The sequence below is a fragment of the Alligator mississippiensis genome, chromosome 3 (assembly GCF_030867095.1).
Source record: "Alligator mississippiensis isolate rAllMis1 chromosome 3, rAllMis1, whole genome shotgun sequence".
In the NCBI taxonomy this organism is placed as follows: domain Eukaryota; kingdom Metazoa; phylum Chordata; order Crocodylia; family Alligatoridae; genus Alligator; species Alligator mississippiensis.
The window spans coordinates 242509719-242529713 of NC_081826.1; the positions used below are offsets into that span (position 1 = coordinate 242509719).

Below are 19995 nucleotides of genomic sequence, written 5' to 3' on the forward strand. Positions count from 1 at the left end.
CTGGGCAGCGCCTGCTCTAGCCCCTGCCCCAGCCCCATTTCCATTCCTCCCTCACCGCAGGGGCCTTTATCTTCCCCCTCCCTTTCCACCACAACAGACTTACCAGCTGGACACTGCTCTTCAAGCTGCTGGGCTGTGCTCCTCACCACCTACGTGCTGCGCTATGGCTGTGCGCATGCATGGACCATTTATCAGCCAAATTATTGGCCATATTAGACCGATTTCCGATACAGACATTTTTCTTTATATCGGTGCCGATCCAATATCGGACCGATATATCAGTGCACCTCTAATTAAAATCCTTTCCAGCCCAACTCTACATAACTGCTTCAAATTCCAGTTCCAGATATAATATTTTTTGCTTCTAAACTGATCAGCCAGAAATAATGACTTGTTTATATTAAATTGACTCTATCATTTTTATTAAACAGTGTTACACATACAGGTTAATTTTTAAAAAAAGCTACAGTTCATGGAATATATGCATCTCATTACAGAAAACAAACCTGGGCCAATTGCCATTGTATCTGTGGATGCTCAGCCACTGTAAAAAATTTACAGTTTATTTTCTGATATACAAACAAACAAGCATTCTTGTTAATCGCCCAGTACAGCTCACAGAATTCTACTACACAGATGCATACAGTGTTTTAGTGCAAAAGGAAATACATATATAAAAATATGGAGATATGAATTAAAAAAACCCAAAACAACCAAACAGTGGAGTTAGAGGTGAGTGTCCGCTATGGGTATTCTTCTAAGTTCTACAATCTGGGAGTTAGCCATGCTGCCTCCATCCTGGCTGCCATGGCAGGAGTCGGTATCACCAACAGTGAGGCCTGCACCTGAAAGACATAAGCCAAGAAAGAACTGGTGAGGATTAAATATCCTGGGTTACATCACATTCTGTTAAACGGGGATACCTGCCCTACTTCTTCATTTTTATTACTGCCGCTGTTCTCTCCCACAAGAGTACAGCAGGTTTCCTGATTCTGGTCAGATTTGTACCCGCAGTTTGAAAACTTTTAAATAAGGGCCAGTTCACACTTTATTCACATGGGTTCACGCTCAAATATTTTCTTGGAAGATGAGCTCCAAATTTTTCTTGAGGGGATTCATTTTTGATGGTACGATCTGCTCTGTTCTACTAAAATGACTACCTCAGCTGTTTCAAGAGGGTTCTAATTTCAGCACGAGAAAAGCAGCATGTTAAACATCCTCCCTTTACCCTATTTAAACCTATACCTGCCACAGGCTCATGTTTTTTGCTTTTGTTCTAGTGAGAGAACAGATGACTTGGGTCTATGAGAGGGTAAATAAAGCAAAAACATACACCACAGGTCTTACTAGTCATTTGAATTTGAAATGAATATATATTCAGAACTGCACATCAATATAATGAAGCACGGTAATTCCAAAACAGATTAATGTCAGGCATTGCTTTCAAGCGAAATCTGTTACCAAAAAATAATCAAGGACTAAGGCAATTAGACAGACTGGGCCAAATACTCTGTGGTGTAACTCCACTGATTTCAAAGGAGTTACACTAGTATGTTTTTTGGCTTACAGGGTTCTAATAACGTTATGCTCAGAAAAGCTATTATTTAATATTTCCAGGCTGAAAAAATCATTTAAGAAATGTAAAGCAGTTCTAAAACTGACAGCTTGCTCTTTCCTCTGTTGCTGGCATCCTCAGCTTTGGACTGTGAGAACGGAAAGCTTGGGGTCATTGCTTTTTACTCTTCAGTTTTATAATCTGCCTCATTTTTTTGGGGCCCCAGTTGCTGTCCCCGCTAGTAAGCTTCTCCACGCATTTCCAAATACAAAGGAAATTGATTTAAAAATAAAAGCAGTGAGTATGGAAAAAGGGAAGTCTCTATTATAACAGGCAGTCATGCTGCTATATTGAATGTAGAGATGGTCTTTAAGTTGAGGGTTTGGCTTAGGCAAGAAGATATAAAGTCTAGGGCTGCTGACAGCCATGAATAAAAAAACCCAGCACTTTAGCAGAAGAAGCGCATCAGTTTGACCTGGCTCCCCAGCATCTGTATAGATCATGTGCTTCAGCGGGGGTTTTTGGCACTTTTATCTCATAGCTGATTCAATCAGCACCAAAAAGGCCCGCCAAAGCATGCTATCTATACAGATGTTAGGCGAGCTAATTCAAACTGATGCAGTGCCTCTTCTGGTCATGCACTGCGCTCGGTGTGGGGGCGCACTGAGCTGAAAGTAAAGTTTGGTTGTTTTTTTTCATGTCTGTAGTCAACCTAAGAGTCTGAAGTTACTGAGGGAATAAAGATCACTTTCAATAAGGACACAGCCAGAGTGAAAATGTGTCTGAAGGGTTAAGAAATACTATAACACCAGGTGTAGAGGCATTTAGGCCCTGAATCAGCAAAATTCTTCTGTTTGTGATAACAACTTCTGAAGTAAATGGCCTTACTCTCTTCCATAAAATGTTTGAGTACTTTGCTGATTCAGGGTTTTAGTGACTGAGCTGCTTGAAAGTGCTTGGAAAAACAGCAACTGAGTGAGTACATTATGTAGCTTTTTCCTTTTCTTGTTTCTTCACTCTTTCCTCCTCTTAGAGAGAGAGAGTATAAGGAATGGTACTGAGAAGGTAAAACAGGCACTTATACTTAGCCCTCCTGACAAAGCATTCCTGCTAAAGCAAGATGGCACTCAATAATATTAAAGACATTTAAAATCGATAAATGAGAATTCTTTTTGCACAACATAAATAGCCTGTGGAGCTCACAAGATATTTTTAAGACAAAAAGGTGTATAGATTATGAAAAGCATTTCACATTTATATGGTTAATGAGATCTTCACGTCTGCATTAGATAGAATTATTTTTATACTGTATTTATGTACTTGAATCCCAGATGATTTTTGTTCTCTTCTTATTCAACATGGGGGAAAAAGAAACCTCATCTTCATTTTCAGTATAGCCTGGGCTAGGGGGCTGCTGTGGTTCTGGCTCTGACCCAGGGAGATTGCACAGTGCAGCAAGGGAACAAGCATGGGGAAAATTGTGTGTTGTCAGGGAGGGAAACATGAGGAAACCAAGTGGTGGGAGGTGGGGAGAGATGTAGGGGAGACTGTGCGATGCAGGGGAGGGTAGCATGGGAGATCATGTGGTGCGGGGTGGGGGGAGTGCAGGGAAGATCTCATGGTGTAGGGGAGAATGCATGGTGTTGGGGAGGGGAGAGTGGCGGACATTGTACAACGTGAGTGGAAAGTGAGGAAGATCACGAAGCACATTGTTTTTCAACCTTTTTTGATTTATGGACCCCTACAAATTTTGAATGGAGGTGTCAACCCCTTTGGAAATTTCAAATGGAGGTGTAGACCCCTTTGAAGAACTTGTAAGTGTGGGTATTCACATATTTTGATTGATCATAGTCATCTTTTGCAGACCCCTTAAACATGGTCTGCAGACCACAGACTGAAAACCACTGGTGTAACAGTAGGGGGCTTCTGAATCCCTGGTCATGGCTGGGGCTGGAGATGCAGCCCTGCTGTTGGATGTGGGTGGAGCCACCATGTAGTTCAGGCACTGGGCCAGAGCTGGAGCCAGAGCCACCATATAGAGTAAGTGGTGACTGGAAGGAAGGGTAAGGGGGGCAGAACAAGTGGTGAGGGGGCAGGCCATGGCAGAACAAGTGGCAATAAGGACAGGCATCAGGGGGCCACCACCAGGGGGAGGCAAGTGGCAGAGGGAACAGGTGGCAGGGAGTAGGCCCTAGGGGATGTAATCACTGTGGGTGGATATATGGTATGGGGGGAGGGGGGGACAGGTGGTGACTAGGCTATCTACCCTTGGCCACTGGTTTCCCTGCTACCTCCTCCTGCTGCTTTCCTTGCTGCAGTGGTGGGGGTTATGAATTTAAGGAGACCCCCCAATAATTACATTCTGTGCATAGAATCTAATTATTGGGGCGGGGGGGGAGGGTTCATCTTGAATTCAAACTAATCTTGGATTTGGGTAAATACGATATGTAAGGTATTCTATCCCTCATGCTTCAGGTCATAAGTTCATTATTAACCCATGGATTTAGAAAAAGATTTCTTTTATAGGCTGTTTATTTCAGGATTGTCCAAAGCAGGGGTTCTCTGAAGTTTTCTATGTTGGCCACTATTGAGGACAGGATGGTAGACAATGTAGTCTAATCTGGTATTGTCATACGTATGTTTCTAAGTGGAATGTAAATATGTAGTATGCAAGGTAAAAAGGGATCCTTTCAAGGAAGAAGATTCCCATGACTGATCCAACTGACCCGAGTTTAAAGTAGGTTAACTCCCTTTATAGCAGTCCTTCCTCTGCTGATGATACCACAGAGAAAGTGTTTAGGAATTGATCCTTTTTAGGAATTAGAGTGTAAATGTAACCAGGATACCAAATTACCAAACAGTTGGTCTACACATCAGTAAGGCAAGGAATGTTTTACAAGACAGGGCTTACAGAGTTCAGAGGGCCAAGGTGTTCTCAGGTCGGAGCATTTCAAGCTTCAAAACTGAATACAATCATTCCAAAGGAAGCCTGTAATTCCTGAGAGAAGCTTGAGTGAATGTTTTTTTCAATAAATATAAAAAAGGTGCTTGGTGTTCACTCCCATACGCAGTATCAATAATTTATCTCAATTTGTCTAGCAACAATATCATCTGGTATTCAAGAAAGCCATTCTTCCTCTTTTTTTTGTAATGAAGGATTAGCTGTAAACTGCATTAGTTAGTTTCCCTTTCAAAACAGCAAGGTCCCTCCAGTGACATCTACCGGCTGAAAGATTTATTCAGTGCATTCCAGTACTGGATGTACCTCAGTTGTTCCATAGCTGGGGCCCAAGTTTCATCTGTCTTAGTTCTCTTGATATATCTCCCACTTTTGCTATAGTATTTTTCACGGGATACAACTTGGGGGTTTTTTGTTTCCTATAATTTCTCAGGAATTTCTTTGTCTTATATACACATGCAGTATTTTCTGTCAATCACATTTTGTATTTTATACGTAATATATGCATTAAGAACATATCATATACACTCATACTTTATTTCTTTTTTATGGGGCTGGATGACTCTAGGGACTGTTAACAAACAATAACAAAGTTCACGTTCAATGGAAATGACCTGTTAGTCCTAGTGGAACCATGCTCACCCTCTCATTTAGTATCGCTGTTGGCATTAATGAATAAAACGTCAAACAAATGGTCAGGAAGCCTCCCCTTTATCTTTCTTTTACTCTTTGAGGTTGTCCCTTCATGTCATATGTTATGTGCCTTAAAGAGGCAGAAGGAGAAAGCTACCACTGTCTCTGCCTGTACCATACCTGTGCTACAGACAATGAGGACTTGTTTCCAGCTCCTTCCTGGGATACTAAATAATTGAATGTCTAAGCCAACTTTTAAAAAAGTGCCTTTGAGGTCTGAGTGTATAGCTATAAGACACCAAGGCCTAGATTCTCAGTGTCTCAAAGATACCTGTAAGGCCTCCGCTGCTGCCCTGTTGAACTTCTTGAAATATTTGCTAATCCAGTTATACACATTTGTTAACCTTCTTCCCAGTTTGTGTTGAAAAGGGTCCATTCTGGTGTCAGGGGAGGAGAAAACTGTCATCTATGTCTGTTCCCAAGCATGAAAAAGCCCATAGCATGTGACCACATAGATATAAAAAACCTGAGGCTGACAGACACAGAAGAGCATCCAACACACAATACATATGATAGGCTCAGACAAACAGAGGACTGTGCCAGGTTTCAGCGTCCCTTTCCTGGTCCTCCCAGTTGAGATAAGTGTGTTTATCTTCACTGTTATCAACTACCTACTTTTATAGCCTTAATAAATGTCTCTCTTTCTTGCTTAAAGAGTTCAGATGACTCAGGTGTCCCACTGATAACACTGCCTAAGTCTTTGGTGACAATAGTCAACAATGTACGTATCTCATGTTGGGCATGCAATCCTTCTCCACCCAGGCAGATTCATAGTTCTACCACTCTCTTAATGGACAGCCTAATGTGCCTCCAGAAAATTATTCTTTTCTACTTGGGGAGGCACATACATTCTCCCATTTTCTCAGTGGGGCAGTCTTATGCACTTCTATCACGTTGGAATCCAGCTTGGTCAGGAGAAGAGTCCACTTTCTTTTTGTCCAGTAGCCAACTAGTCAGGATACTTGTCTAGGAAGCAAAAGACCTTGGTTCTAGGTCCTCCTAGATCCCAGAAAGATACATTAGCCACAAGACTAGGTCTAGACAGGACTAAGGGCATCCTCTCTCTCTTCTGTTAAAGTAGAGGGTGGAAAGGAATACAGAAGTTACTAGGGGAAGAGGAAAACTAAGAAGGGTGCTGTTTTGGAAAATATTAATAGAGGCAAATTCAGCCTGGCAGCCAGCAACCTACATTGAGCTTTGCAAAAATGATTATTCATGTTATATAGGCAGGAAGAGTAGAGAGGATAGAAACAGTGCATGTGGCCTGTTTTAGAGACATTTATGGTTTTGAACTTTTCCTCTGGCCCACAGGGACTTTACAACATTCGCTTTGCGTGTGTCACAGACAGGTGAGGCTGGGAGTGCATAAAGGAGTCAGGACATGGGTGGAGACTGAGAAATCAGTAAACTTAGCATGCAACTGTAGTGTTAAAATTTCTGCTTGAGGAACAAAGTTTTTGAGCAACCTGGTTTCTAGGGCCAGCTCCTACTGGTTTTTTGTTCTATACCACGGCTGTTCAAATAATTGGGGTTGGCGTGCTGTATCTGAACTATTGGGTCTCTTTGGCCAAATGATCACCTCTCTGGTGGTGAGGCAACCAACAGCGGTATTAATCCCTATCTACTGACCTTGTCCCTACCGCTTGCCCTGTGCTGCCAAAAGGCATCCCTAATGGGAAACCTGGAAACTCTGCAGCAGGATGAGCAGCAGCAGTATCAACCCCCTTCCTGTTACACAGTGTGTGGACGATCTAGATCCTTAATTCTTTGTGAACAGCAGAGATGCAGTATATTTGTACTCAAATGGAAATCATTTTAAAATGGTCTTTTGCTTCATTTAGTAAGACCACATGTACTTATATAAATTAATCTAAGAGGGGAGGGGCCAATTAAGTTTACTCTCATAATAAACTCTGCAAAAGGAATCACAGCAGCAAAATGAAATCTAACCCCAAATTAAAGATAATGATTAGCTAATTAATGCAATTAACAAAAACTAATTAAGGAATAATTATTTTTACAGCAGAAGCACAATGGTTTGATTTATTGTGAAAGCCACAAAGGAAATGAAATAAAATAAATCATTTAAGCCAAACTAATTACTAAATTACTAGTAGGAAGCAAACAAGGTTTTATAAGACATTGAAGGGTAGTATATTTTTTTTAAATATTTTTCTTGGGGAAATTTTTCTGTAATTCCTTACACAGAGGTGAAGCTCAGGGAGTTGCACAAGTTACAGAAAGCTGCATCTATTTCTCTGTTCCCTGCACACCAAGCTGCTTTGAAGCTGGTTTGCTATCTACCTGGTTTGCTATCACTGTCTCTCTACTAACAATGCAAGGGAGGTTTTGGTAAGATCAAGTTGTTCTAATGGCTTTTATGCTATACCTTCCAGTATAGAGTTGATGGAAAAATTAAATAACTGGTTACTCATACTTCCAGCAAGTCCTGGCTACTGGTAAAACACACAGGACACTGGAAGCTAATGTAAGTCTGAGTATCCTTCAGATTTCTCTATATTACACCACTACATGGGGAATCCCCTCAAATGGAGAAAGGCAAAGGAGGTAGAAGTCCTTTCTAGTCCTATGTGTATTTATTCTTTGGCCTCTCTCCTCAGTCTGAAAATTAGGTGCCAATTAGTGTTTAATGGAAACCAGAAGATACTACTTGTCTTTAGGAAGAGGAGTGCATTGAGATATTTCTTTTTCTTCATTCTTAACTCAACATTTAATTCTGTGATCCAGAACAAAGCCAACCTCCTTAACTTTGAAAAAGTTTTTTTCCTGCCTCTGCTTCTGCAACATTTCCCACAGCTAACATCTCTTCTGGGGCAGGAACAGAAATTACACTTAAACCAGTATAAGTGATCAGAAATTGATGCAAGTCTGTAAAACAACAGAAGTTCAGTGCACATAAACTGCTTTCAAAATGGCTGAAACTGGTTTAAGATAAACCTGGATGGATGTAGTATCAGACTTGACTGATTTAGGTCAAATTGGTTTATTGAAATTCTGTCCCAGATGTCCTCTAGATTCAAGTAAACTCAGTCCCCACAAATCCCAGAATGCTTTGTATCTCCCCCACAGACCCCACCCTTGCAGGGTGAATGGGCTAGCCTTAGCCCAAGCTGTCTGCTTCAGCCAAGCATGGATGCATGCTCCAGCACCACTCCCCTTGGCTTCTGGCCTAAGCCACTGCAGGCATGTAGCTGCATTTCTGGATTCAAAAGTGAATGTCTGTTCACTTGTTTAGCAGTTCAATCTACGCAGCTCAGACTAACCTGCAAAGACTGAACTGATTCAGCCTTGGGCTTTTTAACTGTCTGTACTTAGCCATGTAGTTTTCATTTATGCCCTCATTTCTTCCTGCCTCTATGACCAATCTCCCCAGGTCTCTGTTGCTTAGCCTCCAGAATGCGTAGAACACTGCTACCTTTTTGCTTATATATACCATTACATTTCTCACATAGTCGGATCAGACTTATTGCTTCAGGGTCCAGGTCAAAATTGCCATCTTATTTTTAAGTCGTCTATGGACTGACTGTTCTTTCTGTTCTCTTGTCTGCTCTCTATACTTACTCACTTTTGCTCACCTTGTTACACCAATGTTGGTCCCACAACATTTCCTACTGAAGCTTCACTCATCCAGAACAGCTTTTTAAAACCTCTTTGTCATGTCAGTGCATCGTTTCCTAATAGCTCTGACTTTTCTCTCCTTTGCTTGAATCTTTTGATTTTTCTACCTATTGTTGTTTATCCCTGTAATTTGACTTTGTCAAGGATTTTGGATGAAGTTTGCATGACACATACTGTACAGAATAGAAATGGGCCATAGCCAAAAAAAACCCCTGGATCCTGAATCAAACTTTTCTGAACTTCAGAGATGCTTGAGAACATTATGTGGCTCGGGCTAGCTGTAAGGTTCAGCTCTTAAATCAGATCATTTAGCTACTTTTATGGCCTCCATCAGAACTAGTCTTGGCTCAGGCCTGGCTCTCAAATAAATTAAAGTTCCTTCAAATTATGACAAACTATTACTACTCTTGCTAAATAAATTAATAGATTTAGTCACTGATGTTCCCAGTCTGATTCTGAAGATTTAAGGTCCAGTCAGGCACATGCTATGTCATATTAACTGGTGTGAATAGACTCACGAAAGCTATTGGAGTTGGTTAAGATAACAAACATTATGTCTGGCAGTGAACATGTGCAACATCTGGCCGATGAATGTGAGAGTCTCCACATCTTATAAATTGGTTCATCCAGTTTTCCATTAGAGTCTTTTAAAGAACAAAAGCCAGCATCTTTAAAAGTGCATACCTGATATCCAGAGGAGCTGTTGACTGAAAATCAAACTACTTTCCTACATGCCTAAAAATATATATAGATATCTAACTTTAGGCACCCAGCTTTTGTAAATCATGGTCGATACGGGGAAAACAAAATTGAAATATGCTGAAAAATATCCAGTGAAAATGAAATTTAACAGACAATGCAGACAATGCAAAGAAATATCATTGCCACTAACTTTTCATATTTTACTCTATAACAACTGTTTATTTTGTGCTTAATCTCTAAGAATTATCTTCCAGATTTCTTTTTCTTCTTAAAAAAGATGACCTAAATGATGATAGTGCAACTTTAAAAGTGGCACCAGCAGATATATGTATTTGTGTAGATTTACTGTAATATTGACACTTTAAAAGTGATGCAGTTGGAAGCTCTGCTGAATCACTTATGTAAGACTCTTAAACACAGAAATGAATATGAACTATTTGAAACGGTCAGATTTGTATATATGCAGAAAAAAAACACGGTGCACTTTTTAATTAATTAAACAGGAATTTTGCAACCTATCCAAAGCAGTTCAGATTTACAGCATATCCACTTTGCACACATGCATAACTGAGACAATAAAAAAAGTAAAAATGCATAGAATTTAAATTTTAAATAGTATCTTCTCATATTTGAAAGGATCAAATATGATCCAGGACCCACATGATGTATATAACAATACACACACAACTATTGCACAACATATTAGGAATTTAAATGAAAAATAACATTTCTGGCTCAATTTTTTAAGGAAAAATCCAACTAGTTACACTCTATGGATTTTAATGGGAGCTGGATCAAGAAGTAAAATAGTATAACTATCTTTAATAATATTACCCTTTCATTACCAACATTTCTGGTGCTCCCACCCATACTCTTCATTTTCAGAGATATTACACAAAGTTTTGTGGCCTCTAAAAAAAGATATACTTTAGAATGATACCACAGCATTGGATATGCCAATTTATTTTCTTGATGTTATCTCTCTGAGAGTGTCCCCCACAACAGTGTTCCAAAGACAGCAGACAAAAATAGTGACTTTTTATTATATTCTTGAATTTTTCACTTGGTTAGTGAATTTTGTATCCTATGTAGTACCCATTTCTAGACAGACTTAGGAGGTCCATGATCTCACTGTCACATAAGAGATGGGTATAACTGAGAACCACTCAGATGGGAACCCTAGAGGCATTAACTGGGAGCTCCAAAGCCATTGGCAGGACTATCTAAACTACATTGCTTACACAAAACAGTGTAACTTAGATCAATTCTGCTTCAGGCTTTCTGAATGCTTATACTTAATCTATGACTGTCTGTTGCACTGACTATGCCTGTTTTACAAGTGTGGTGTAAATGTAGGCATCTCAGGCAGGCCACTCTCCTCTTGTGCTCTCCAGCTATTTCGCAACCTAATTACAACTGGCTCCTGCATAGGTGTTATTCGCTGAACCCCATGTTGTTCACTCCTTCAAGCATGCCATGACTGGGCTCCAAGTTTCCATGGTATAGTGTGAGAAGTCAGGCAGGTTTTGTCCTCACATATTATCCTTCCCAGGACCACTGGTATTTGTTCTTTGTTACTTCTTCCATATTCTAATTAGTAAATATGATCAACCACCGTAGAAAAAAAGGACTGAATAGTAAAAGCAAGGGAACAATACAAGACATCCAGTACCTAGATGCAGTAAGTTTAACACCTATTGCTACTTGAGAAGAAATGCTAGAGCTTCCAAACTAACTGTTTCCTTCTGTATGTTTGCACCACAAGCTTAACGGTCTTTAAATTACATTTTTGTAGCCTATTTCTTTTTCTTTCTTTTTTTAAAAACAATTTGCACATTATTTTTTAGTTTATGGAATAACAGGTCATGACAAAACAAAACTTTGTTCTAGGTTTGCACCGGCAATTGGAATGTATTAGCAGCAACTGGATCTGATATTACAGTAACTCCATGGGAAACTGCTGTGTATCAGACCAAAGCATAAGCTTCTAAAAGGGGAAGTAAGAAGTGCCACTTACCAGTCTTTAAAGCAAATATCAAGTCATCAAACTCTTGTGACTCCTCATCAGTCATCAGTGAGCCGTTACTAAATCCCCCAGTAGCATGGAAAGCAGCGCCGTTCTGCGGACTCTGCTTAAAGGCAGCGCTGGCTTGACTGGCTGGCCGCAGGGATGCCCTCTCCCAGTCTGCTGACACCTTAAATAAGTTTAAAAAAAAGCCTCAGAACTTCAGTTATTACTAAAGCTAGTGTTCTGTCTTGTTAGGCCTTGTTTACATTATACGGCTTTGGCTGGTAGAAGTTCAGTTGGCAAACAGCAACCACCATAGGAAACCTATCTGTGGAGGTCCAATATAGCAGCTGTGCCAGCATGGCATGCAAGGCAATCTGGCAGGCATCAATTGTTAAAGGGGCTGCCACAGCTGGCAGAAGCATGCCTTTTGCTGCCTGTTAGGCAGCAGTATAAACCTTTTTCACTCATAGAACTTGTTACTTTATCAGCAGAAGAAAGGGCTGTGCCATCAAAGGGGAGCAGTGAGTGTAAGCACCCTGGCAATTCTGCTGGCAGACCTTGAGTTCTGGCCTGGTATAGACTGATGTAGACCAGACCTTTGTCCATATTATTATTTGACCCCCATCACCACATTAGCTTCAATTCGTGAGTAAGCCTTGCCCCAGGATTAGGGGAGCTGGCACTGGTTCTCCCCTTGATTAATTTTACCTTTACTCTCCACAACTCATGATCCATTTTCATTCCTTTTCCTATGATTCCTTCAGTGACAACCCAATGCCTTCCAATGATACCATAACAGTATTTTATCTTCACACTATCCTATGTATTTGAAAATGCTGATGGACAGCCTGATAGCTTGGACATCTTTTTTGCTGTATCCCATTTGCCGTTTACTTCAAAGCTAGAGCGCTTGAAAAAATGGATTTTAGTTTGTGGAAATGACTGAATTTAAAAAAAAATAATATTTCATCACTAAAATATATATTTTAAAAAAAATACTGCAGGCGAAATACTGAACTTTTTCTGGCTTCCTGGAATCCTGCCTTTCCCAAAGACCAGCAGTGTGGCAGCTGGGAAGCCAGGCAGTTTCAGTAAGCTACAGAACTGGCCATACTGCCAAGTGAGGAGCTGAGAAACTCAGGAAAAGAAGCAGGCCGGGTGAAGATCTGGAATACCTGGAAGATCTGATTAAAGTTTTAACAGAATCAACCTGAAGAATGTTTCAATTCCATCAAAACAGCAGCTTCTGATGGAAAATTCTCACTCCCCAGTCCGAATCAGTGCACATAAGGTAGAAAAAACAAGGGACTGCAGTCCTATAGTATACAAAATGTAAATCTGGTTGTGGTCAGGGCCCAGAATGGACAGAGAAACAAAGGGACTGGAAACAGAAGTTATTTTAGGCACTATTGTGTAAAGGGAGGGCTATGGACAAGGAAAGATATGAAGTCTCATTAAGTTTGAAGAAGTTACTGAATCTGAGAGAAAAGTCTGGGAAAAGGCCTACAATATTTTCATTTTGAGTATTATATCTTTGTTTTACATATCTTGACATCTGACAAGGCTCCTTATAGCATCAGTAAAGATTGTAGGTGAGAGTCTGGTTCTGTGAAGTCAACAGGAGTTTTGCCAGGGACAGGATTTTATCTTAGAACTACAGTAACCTGACAAAATCAATCCAGTTTTCACAGTGCTATAACAAATGTCTGTAAGCAAGCTAGTAAGTAGTATGAAAAAGCAGTAATTGTCAGGCATAAACTTTATGAAAAAGTTGTAATTCACATCAGTGTTATCATTCCTGAGAATAACAACATTTACTGTACAAGCCAAAGCCCTTTCTATGGTTGTATGTATATAGCTCTAACTTCATCCCAAATCAAAGTTATCCCATTATGTTGCTTTCCCATCAAAGATATAACTGCATTTTTCATACTTATGACATGAGGTATAGCAAATAGGTACCTCCTCCATAGCACTGATGAGATTCTGAGTAGATTTGCTGATTTCTCCCCCTGGTGCTGGCATGCCACTGCCATGGGTAAAAAAGGGTGAGCCTGGAGTGCTGTGCCCATTCATATCCACAGTGTAACTTGCTTTCACAGGACAACACAGTTGATTGTGTAGGATAAAATATACTACAAAGACATAAAGACCCTGAAAAAAAGGAAGAGAAAAGAACATCAATATGTGAAACAAAGCAATCTTGAACTGGATTAGGAATGCATTTATGACAAAGTCTGCCACATGCCAGAGCAGATGCTTCCCAACACTCAGTCAGTGGTTCATATGACTGGGGTGTGATACAGTGGATAACGAGAGAAGATATCACTGTAAATCACAGACCTAGAAGTAGCCAGCAGTTTATATCCGGAGGCTTCCAGTAAAAACAAAGGGATCAGTAATAATGATTATCTGGTTTAGCCAACCCAGTTACAGAACAAAGAAGCACAACAACAACAAAAACAACTAAAGTTTCACAGCTGCCTAAACAAGGAGAAAACAGGTTTAGGGACTTCTTTACAACTGGACTTGACAACTGGCTGCTGCTTATTTGTTCTCTTATTGACATGGTAGATCCTAATACTCCTGCCCCAAAATCCATCTCATGTAAACTCCATTGCTGCTGTCATACATAACCAGCTGTAGCTACAAATTAAATCCTCCTTATCATCCACTAATTCAACACTGTCTTTTATTTATGATTTTTACAAAGGCTGTACTGTATGTCACTGAAGCTTGCCTTTAAAGCTTGCTAATATTGACCTTTAGATTGGGTTAACACAAAGTGTTTAAATGTGTCTTTTATCTCCCTATAAATCCTATAATTCAAGTTTGGTGAATGCAGACTAACTCTCTCTTTCTGGTCTAATTGCTAAAAAACTTAAAAAAAGGCAACATGCTAGAGAAGAAGGAGTTTTTTGGAAAGTAGGATGCAGAACATTTTCCTGGTTTTAAATTTGCATTGTCTTTATGGCTAATATTGTCCTCAGGACTTCTGAAACAAATTTTACTAAACAGGACAAGATACTTTAAAGGTACCTGCAGGCACAAACTGGTAACTGAGGTAATAAATATTAAATCAGCTTTGATTTAGCTGCATGTATTAAGGAATTCCTTTGAATAGAAAACAAGACTAGGAACACCCAAGTTAGTCATGCAAGCACACCCACAACACAGCAGCCCCAATGAAACCACATGTTATCAGATTAACAGATTTTAATACCAGAAGGAGCCATTATCATCAGCTAGTCTACAGCTACCTACAGCACAGCAAAGGAAGATGGAGTCCCTTTCTGTTCCAACCAGCTAAACACTAGGAAAATATTCTCACAAAACTTCTATAATGCTTGCATCTCACTTGTTTATTTTGTGACAGTAAAACAGGCAATAAAAATGTTAATAAAGAATTAACTGAATTGAGAAAAATAATTGTTTTGATTCTTTTACAGCATGATTTTTGTCAGTAATGGCTAATGAATAAGTACTAATAATAAATAAATAAATAATCTGGAGTAAATAAAACTACATATCTGACAAAGCGGGTGATGAAGCAGTTAGTTACCTACAAAAGCTCATGTTTCTTTGAACCAGTTAATCTCCAAAGTGCCACCCTGCCCTGCCTTCTACACAATGATTTAAGTCTATACTTTGAAAAAGAAAAGCCCTGACTGCAAATATCCTATATCTCTGCAGGATTTCAGTGTCCAAACACCCAGCCATAATATTTGCACATCTCATCTGAAGCTTTGCATTTTCAAACAGTTACCTGAATGTTGAAAAATCACCCTCATGTCAAAACTTTATGTTCCCTTCTCTTACAATAGTGACATTCAGTGTTTTAGCCCCATGCACCAAATGAATGGCACAGGGCTGGTCTCTAGAACAAATCAGACCCTGTGTGCTGGGATCGGATTCTGGGGTCCCACACTGCCACCACCCAGCTTTGCATGCCAGGATTGGGCTCCAGGGCCCCAAGCTCCCTGGCCCAAAATTGAGGCTGGGCTCTGGAGCCAGATGCTGCCTTTGCCCAGCCCCATGCTCCAGGATCAGGTCCCATGCCACCCTGAGAATCCAATCCAGTATGCAGGGCCATGACCTGTAGGGCGCCCCACAGACTCATGGGGAGCACCATGGGCTGGATGACATGGTGGGACTTGGGCCCAGAGCTGGCTTGTGAGCAGAGGATTGAGCACCTCTGTTTACAATCACAAGGAAAAGGGATGTGGTTATGGAGGTATCAACTTCTAGCAGGCCCACATCCACTTAGGTGCGGCCAGTCTGGCAGGAGAAACCAGTAGGGTGTGAAGTGCCACCAATTACCGGTCTACTGTAGGGGTGGCTAGCATAATCCAGAAAGAAGACAGACATAGTTGACTGGCAAAGGGAAAAATGATGAGATTGTAGAGCCCCAGCATCCATTTAAGCTGCTCTACCTCAAAGCAACCACAAGACTGCTGGCTGTTCCCTATCAGCTCTTTCTGTCACTATACTCTCCTTCAGTAGTTTTACTGTGGTAGTTCCTGGTTACTAGAGTCTCTCTCTGCCCTAGGCAATGCACAAACAAAAACACTTTGGTCCCATTGTTTATTCTACAAAATAACAGGTGGATAAACAGAAGAATGTAAGTGAGGCCCAAAGCAAGAAAGTATGAGCATATGCACAAAGCAAGTAAGCTCAGGATTTGTAAGTGTCATGGATGGTTACTAATTGATGAACCATTTTAATTTTCACTGTATTTCACATATCTAGTGCTAAAGAATTCCTATTCTTGTTATCTTAGGCTAAACCCAGGGAAAAATTGAGAGACTGACCAGATTTCATCTGTGTAAGTCAAGTTTTAAAACAACCCTTTTCTTGTTTTATAGTAATATGCTCCTAGTCCAAAGGAAAATGGGATCAGTGAAGAGTTTAATTTCAGTGACCTGAAGGATGTATTCCAAAATTAAAACTATCCAGTTACTGTACTGCAATAGCTACCTTAGTGACAAACAGAAGAGGTGCTAATGTCTGGGGATCTCTGTGTTCTTTTGAAATCCTGCAAGAAGCTACTGCAGTGATATTTAGCACTGAACACCAGGACAAAATTCATTATATGTGATTCAGTGAGACTCTCACATTTTGATGCACACTGGTGATGAAACTGCTGCCTTGTGTTTTCATGTACCGAGTAAATTGTCTCAGAGAGGTTATCTGAATTGCCTAAGAACACAAAGGGAGTCAAAAGGGGAGTCACTGATTGAGTCAGATGTTAGGATCAAGAATCCTGAGTACTCCTACTCTTGTGTGTTTAATATTGCAACACTGCCTTCAAGCAATAGCTGATCAAGCAGTTCAAATTGTATCTCATTATTCTTTATAATTCACAAAGGCATTGTTTTATTACAGCTAACCAAGAAGAGGGTGGCTCCTTCTTTGACTCACTTCCCCAATTGTGCAAGGAAAACTGAAGCATGTGCAATGAAGAGAGGAGTTGGCACAGTGATGCCATGTACCATCAATCAGCTTATGCATGGCTGTTTTAAAAAAGACCTCAAGTAACAGACTCCCTGCAATTATGGCTGCTAGCTGCCACTGCAACTACCTTTTGCAAAATCAAAGTATGCTCACACTGTTTTGGTGTAATCAAGTAGTTCTATACACAGATTGCTGAGTTTTAGCAGCCATAAAAACTGAGAAGCCTTGAATCAGGCTAGATTTATCTGTGCCCATTTTAGCTAAAAGTTAAATATTAGTACCTAGATGATGGCTTGCTTTGAAATAGGAGTGGAAATGTGTACACACTAGTGTTGTCAGTAGTGGCAGTATCTTTCACAGCATAAAGTCTTTTTTCTAGCAGTAGTGACTATGAAAATAATGGGGTTAGCAAAATGATGGATTCCCATTTTAAATTTTGTTATTAATCGTTTTGACCAAGTTGACTCACGTTCTACCAAGATACCTACCAAGATGATTCTACCCCAGTATCTTTAAGGACATATAGGAAAAGTTTTGCAGAAGAGAACCAGTATGAAACATGGTATGGCAACTACCAGAACTGCAGGGCGTTGGGAAAGGAGGCAACAAGTGAAGTGGAAAAAGAGATACCAGTTCAGTGACAGCAGACAATTGCTCCAGCAAGTAGATACGCAGAGGTACAGGTAAGCCAGATAGTTATGCTGCTCAGGTGTCAGTTAGGCAATCCAATTGTCTAAAAAACATCAGTTGCATAATACCAATGCTGCCTTCTGATTTGCACAGACCTTCAGAAGCAGTGGCTTTATTTTACAAACTAGTTCTGTGAAGTGTGCAGACAGACTGAGATAAATAAATTGGCTTTGGACTAAAATGATCATGAGAGAACACCAGGGGATGAAAACATGGATTTTCCAGAGATAAAATCATGAGGTGCCACAAGTTGAGATAAAGAGTCAAGCTTCCATAACTGTGGGCTGTCACAAATGAAGCAGGCACAGAAAGGAACACACACTCATCAGAGAGTTACAATCGCATGATAAGACTAGTACTAATGCTGCTGTTATTTCTATGACAGAGAAGGCGGCACTAATGGGCATAAATGCTTGTGCTGCTATTGGTGGCTGAAAACAGAAGAGAACAGCACTAGAGAGCAGTAGGATGTCACAGACAAAAAGTAAAGGCAGGCAGTTTCAGGTAGCATGATGCCACTGCCACTACCCTCCTCATGTAGGTCTGGTGATTGACTAGAAATTGTGGGTGTGATATTTAGCTAAGCTGCACAGACTGTTTCACTTCTATTTTGGGATATAGTGATCATGATCATATACTAAACCAGGTACTTGTTACCAAGATGATTCAGCAAACACACTTGTACAACACTGGCAATTTATGGTCTCCCACCATGACCTCCCACCTTGGCTGTAGCAACACAAAACAGTCAGGAAAGACTGATCTGAAAAAGTCATCAGGTGGCAAACACACACTACAGTCCACTGGCAACCATTCCAGCCAATGGATTTAAAACAGCCCTGAAGCTGATCCACAATGTACTATTCAAATCAGTGATATACAAACATAAGACTCATTTTGCCTCCCAAAGGGGTCTTGTGTAGATCAGCCAGATTAATAAATTAGAACCTCATTTTATCCCTGTGACTATAGGCAGCAGAAAGTGACACCTTACAGGGTCCACAGTTTCCACTGAACAAAGGACTCAAGCATTAAGTCCTATACATATTTTTTTCTACCTTGTTATTTCTATTTTAGTGCTGGGATTTTCTTGAGTGGGAAGGGAGTTATTTGATATGTTTTACTCATTTTAGTTTTTTCTTGTATATAACAACAGTAATACCGGTTGTGATTTGGGAATTCTGATTTTTCTTCTACTGTATTGTTGAAAAGCAAGAAGTAGGCAGCTACTGAAGCCAACAACTTAAGTACAGGCATTGCATGGCTCTCAACAGAAGCACACAATGCAAGCACTCCCCCATAAACACATACACAAATTTGAAGCGATGACTCATTGAAGTGGCCTTCATTATATATCTAGCACAAACTGGTTATGTTCTGACTCTCTTCATCTTTGGATCTGTACTGTTATGTTGTCTAGCGCTGAGCTCTTCTAAGCTGGGAATTTAAGAATTGTAATATAAAATAATAAAATATACCAGACTGAAGGTCAGCAACAAACCCCATCTTTACAGCTCTTCTCCCATTAAAGGGAGTCAAGAAAAATATCTAGGGTTCATCCCCACAAATGCACATGTGTAGTTTGCAGCACCATAGACCTGTCTGTGGTGCAGCAAACAGCACATGCAGGTGGTCGCCATACTGCAAATTAACAGGACAGTGGTTTTTTTTGACACTGGGAGATCCCAGTGTCAAGAAAACTCATGTCAGAAAAAAGCAGAGCAGGGCCGAGCAGCGCATGTGACAGCAATGCGCACTGTCTAAAACTGGAGCCTGGCCCTCCAGAGCCACACTGTGGCTGCCGCTCAGTCTCTGTGCTTCCAGATCACCCCAGCCTCCCATACCCCACCCGGGGCAACTTGCTACATGCAGGTGTGTTCGCCAGAGACAACTAGCAGCAGCACAAATGTGTGCGGCTGCTAGCTGTCCCCAGGGAATGTACGTTACTGCTCATGGGGATGTGCCCTTATTGTATTTATGGAAAGTGACATTGAGCATCAAGACATTACATCTTTCTTAAAGAAACACACACACACTCACGTGTCCTAGCATATATACCCTGACATTTCAGAGCCTCTCCAAGGTTAACTGGAAACAGATCATTCCAATATAAAACCTTCCCTGTAAAAGGAATTTCAAATAAGGCTATTCAGGCAGAGAGGATTTCCCATTGATAGAAATAAAGCAGTTGTGTAGGACTTCTGGTAAAGCAAATGTCACCCAAACAATTCCAGAGCCTTATCCTACACCAGAACATCATCATCTCCCTTGAAAGCACAACCTGCCCTATAC

The 19995-nt window shown here is 40.5% G+C and overlaps 1 protein-coding gene across 1 annotated transcript in view; it reads right to left on the reverse strand.

Annotated features, from left to right (window-relative positions):
- Positions 1 to 405: 405 nt before the first annotated feature.
- The window catches only part of ADGRV1 (adhesion G protein-coupled receptor V1), a 487191-nt gene continuing 467601 nt past the window's right edge, over positions 406 to 19995 (reverse strand). The window contains exons 88-90 of the mRNA XM_019483282.1: positions 13522 to 13713; positions 11566 to 11743; positions 406 to 845 (exon numbers count right to left, since the gene is read on the reverse strand). Of these exons, the coding sequence (XP_019338827.1) occupies positions 727 to 845; positions 11566 to 11743; positions 13522 to 13713 (489 nt within the window). The 3' untranslated portion in view covers positions 406 to 726. The remainder of the gene's footprint in view (positions 846 to 11565; positions 11744 to 13521; positions 13714 to 19995) is intronic.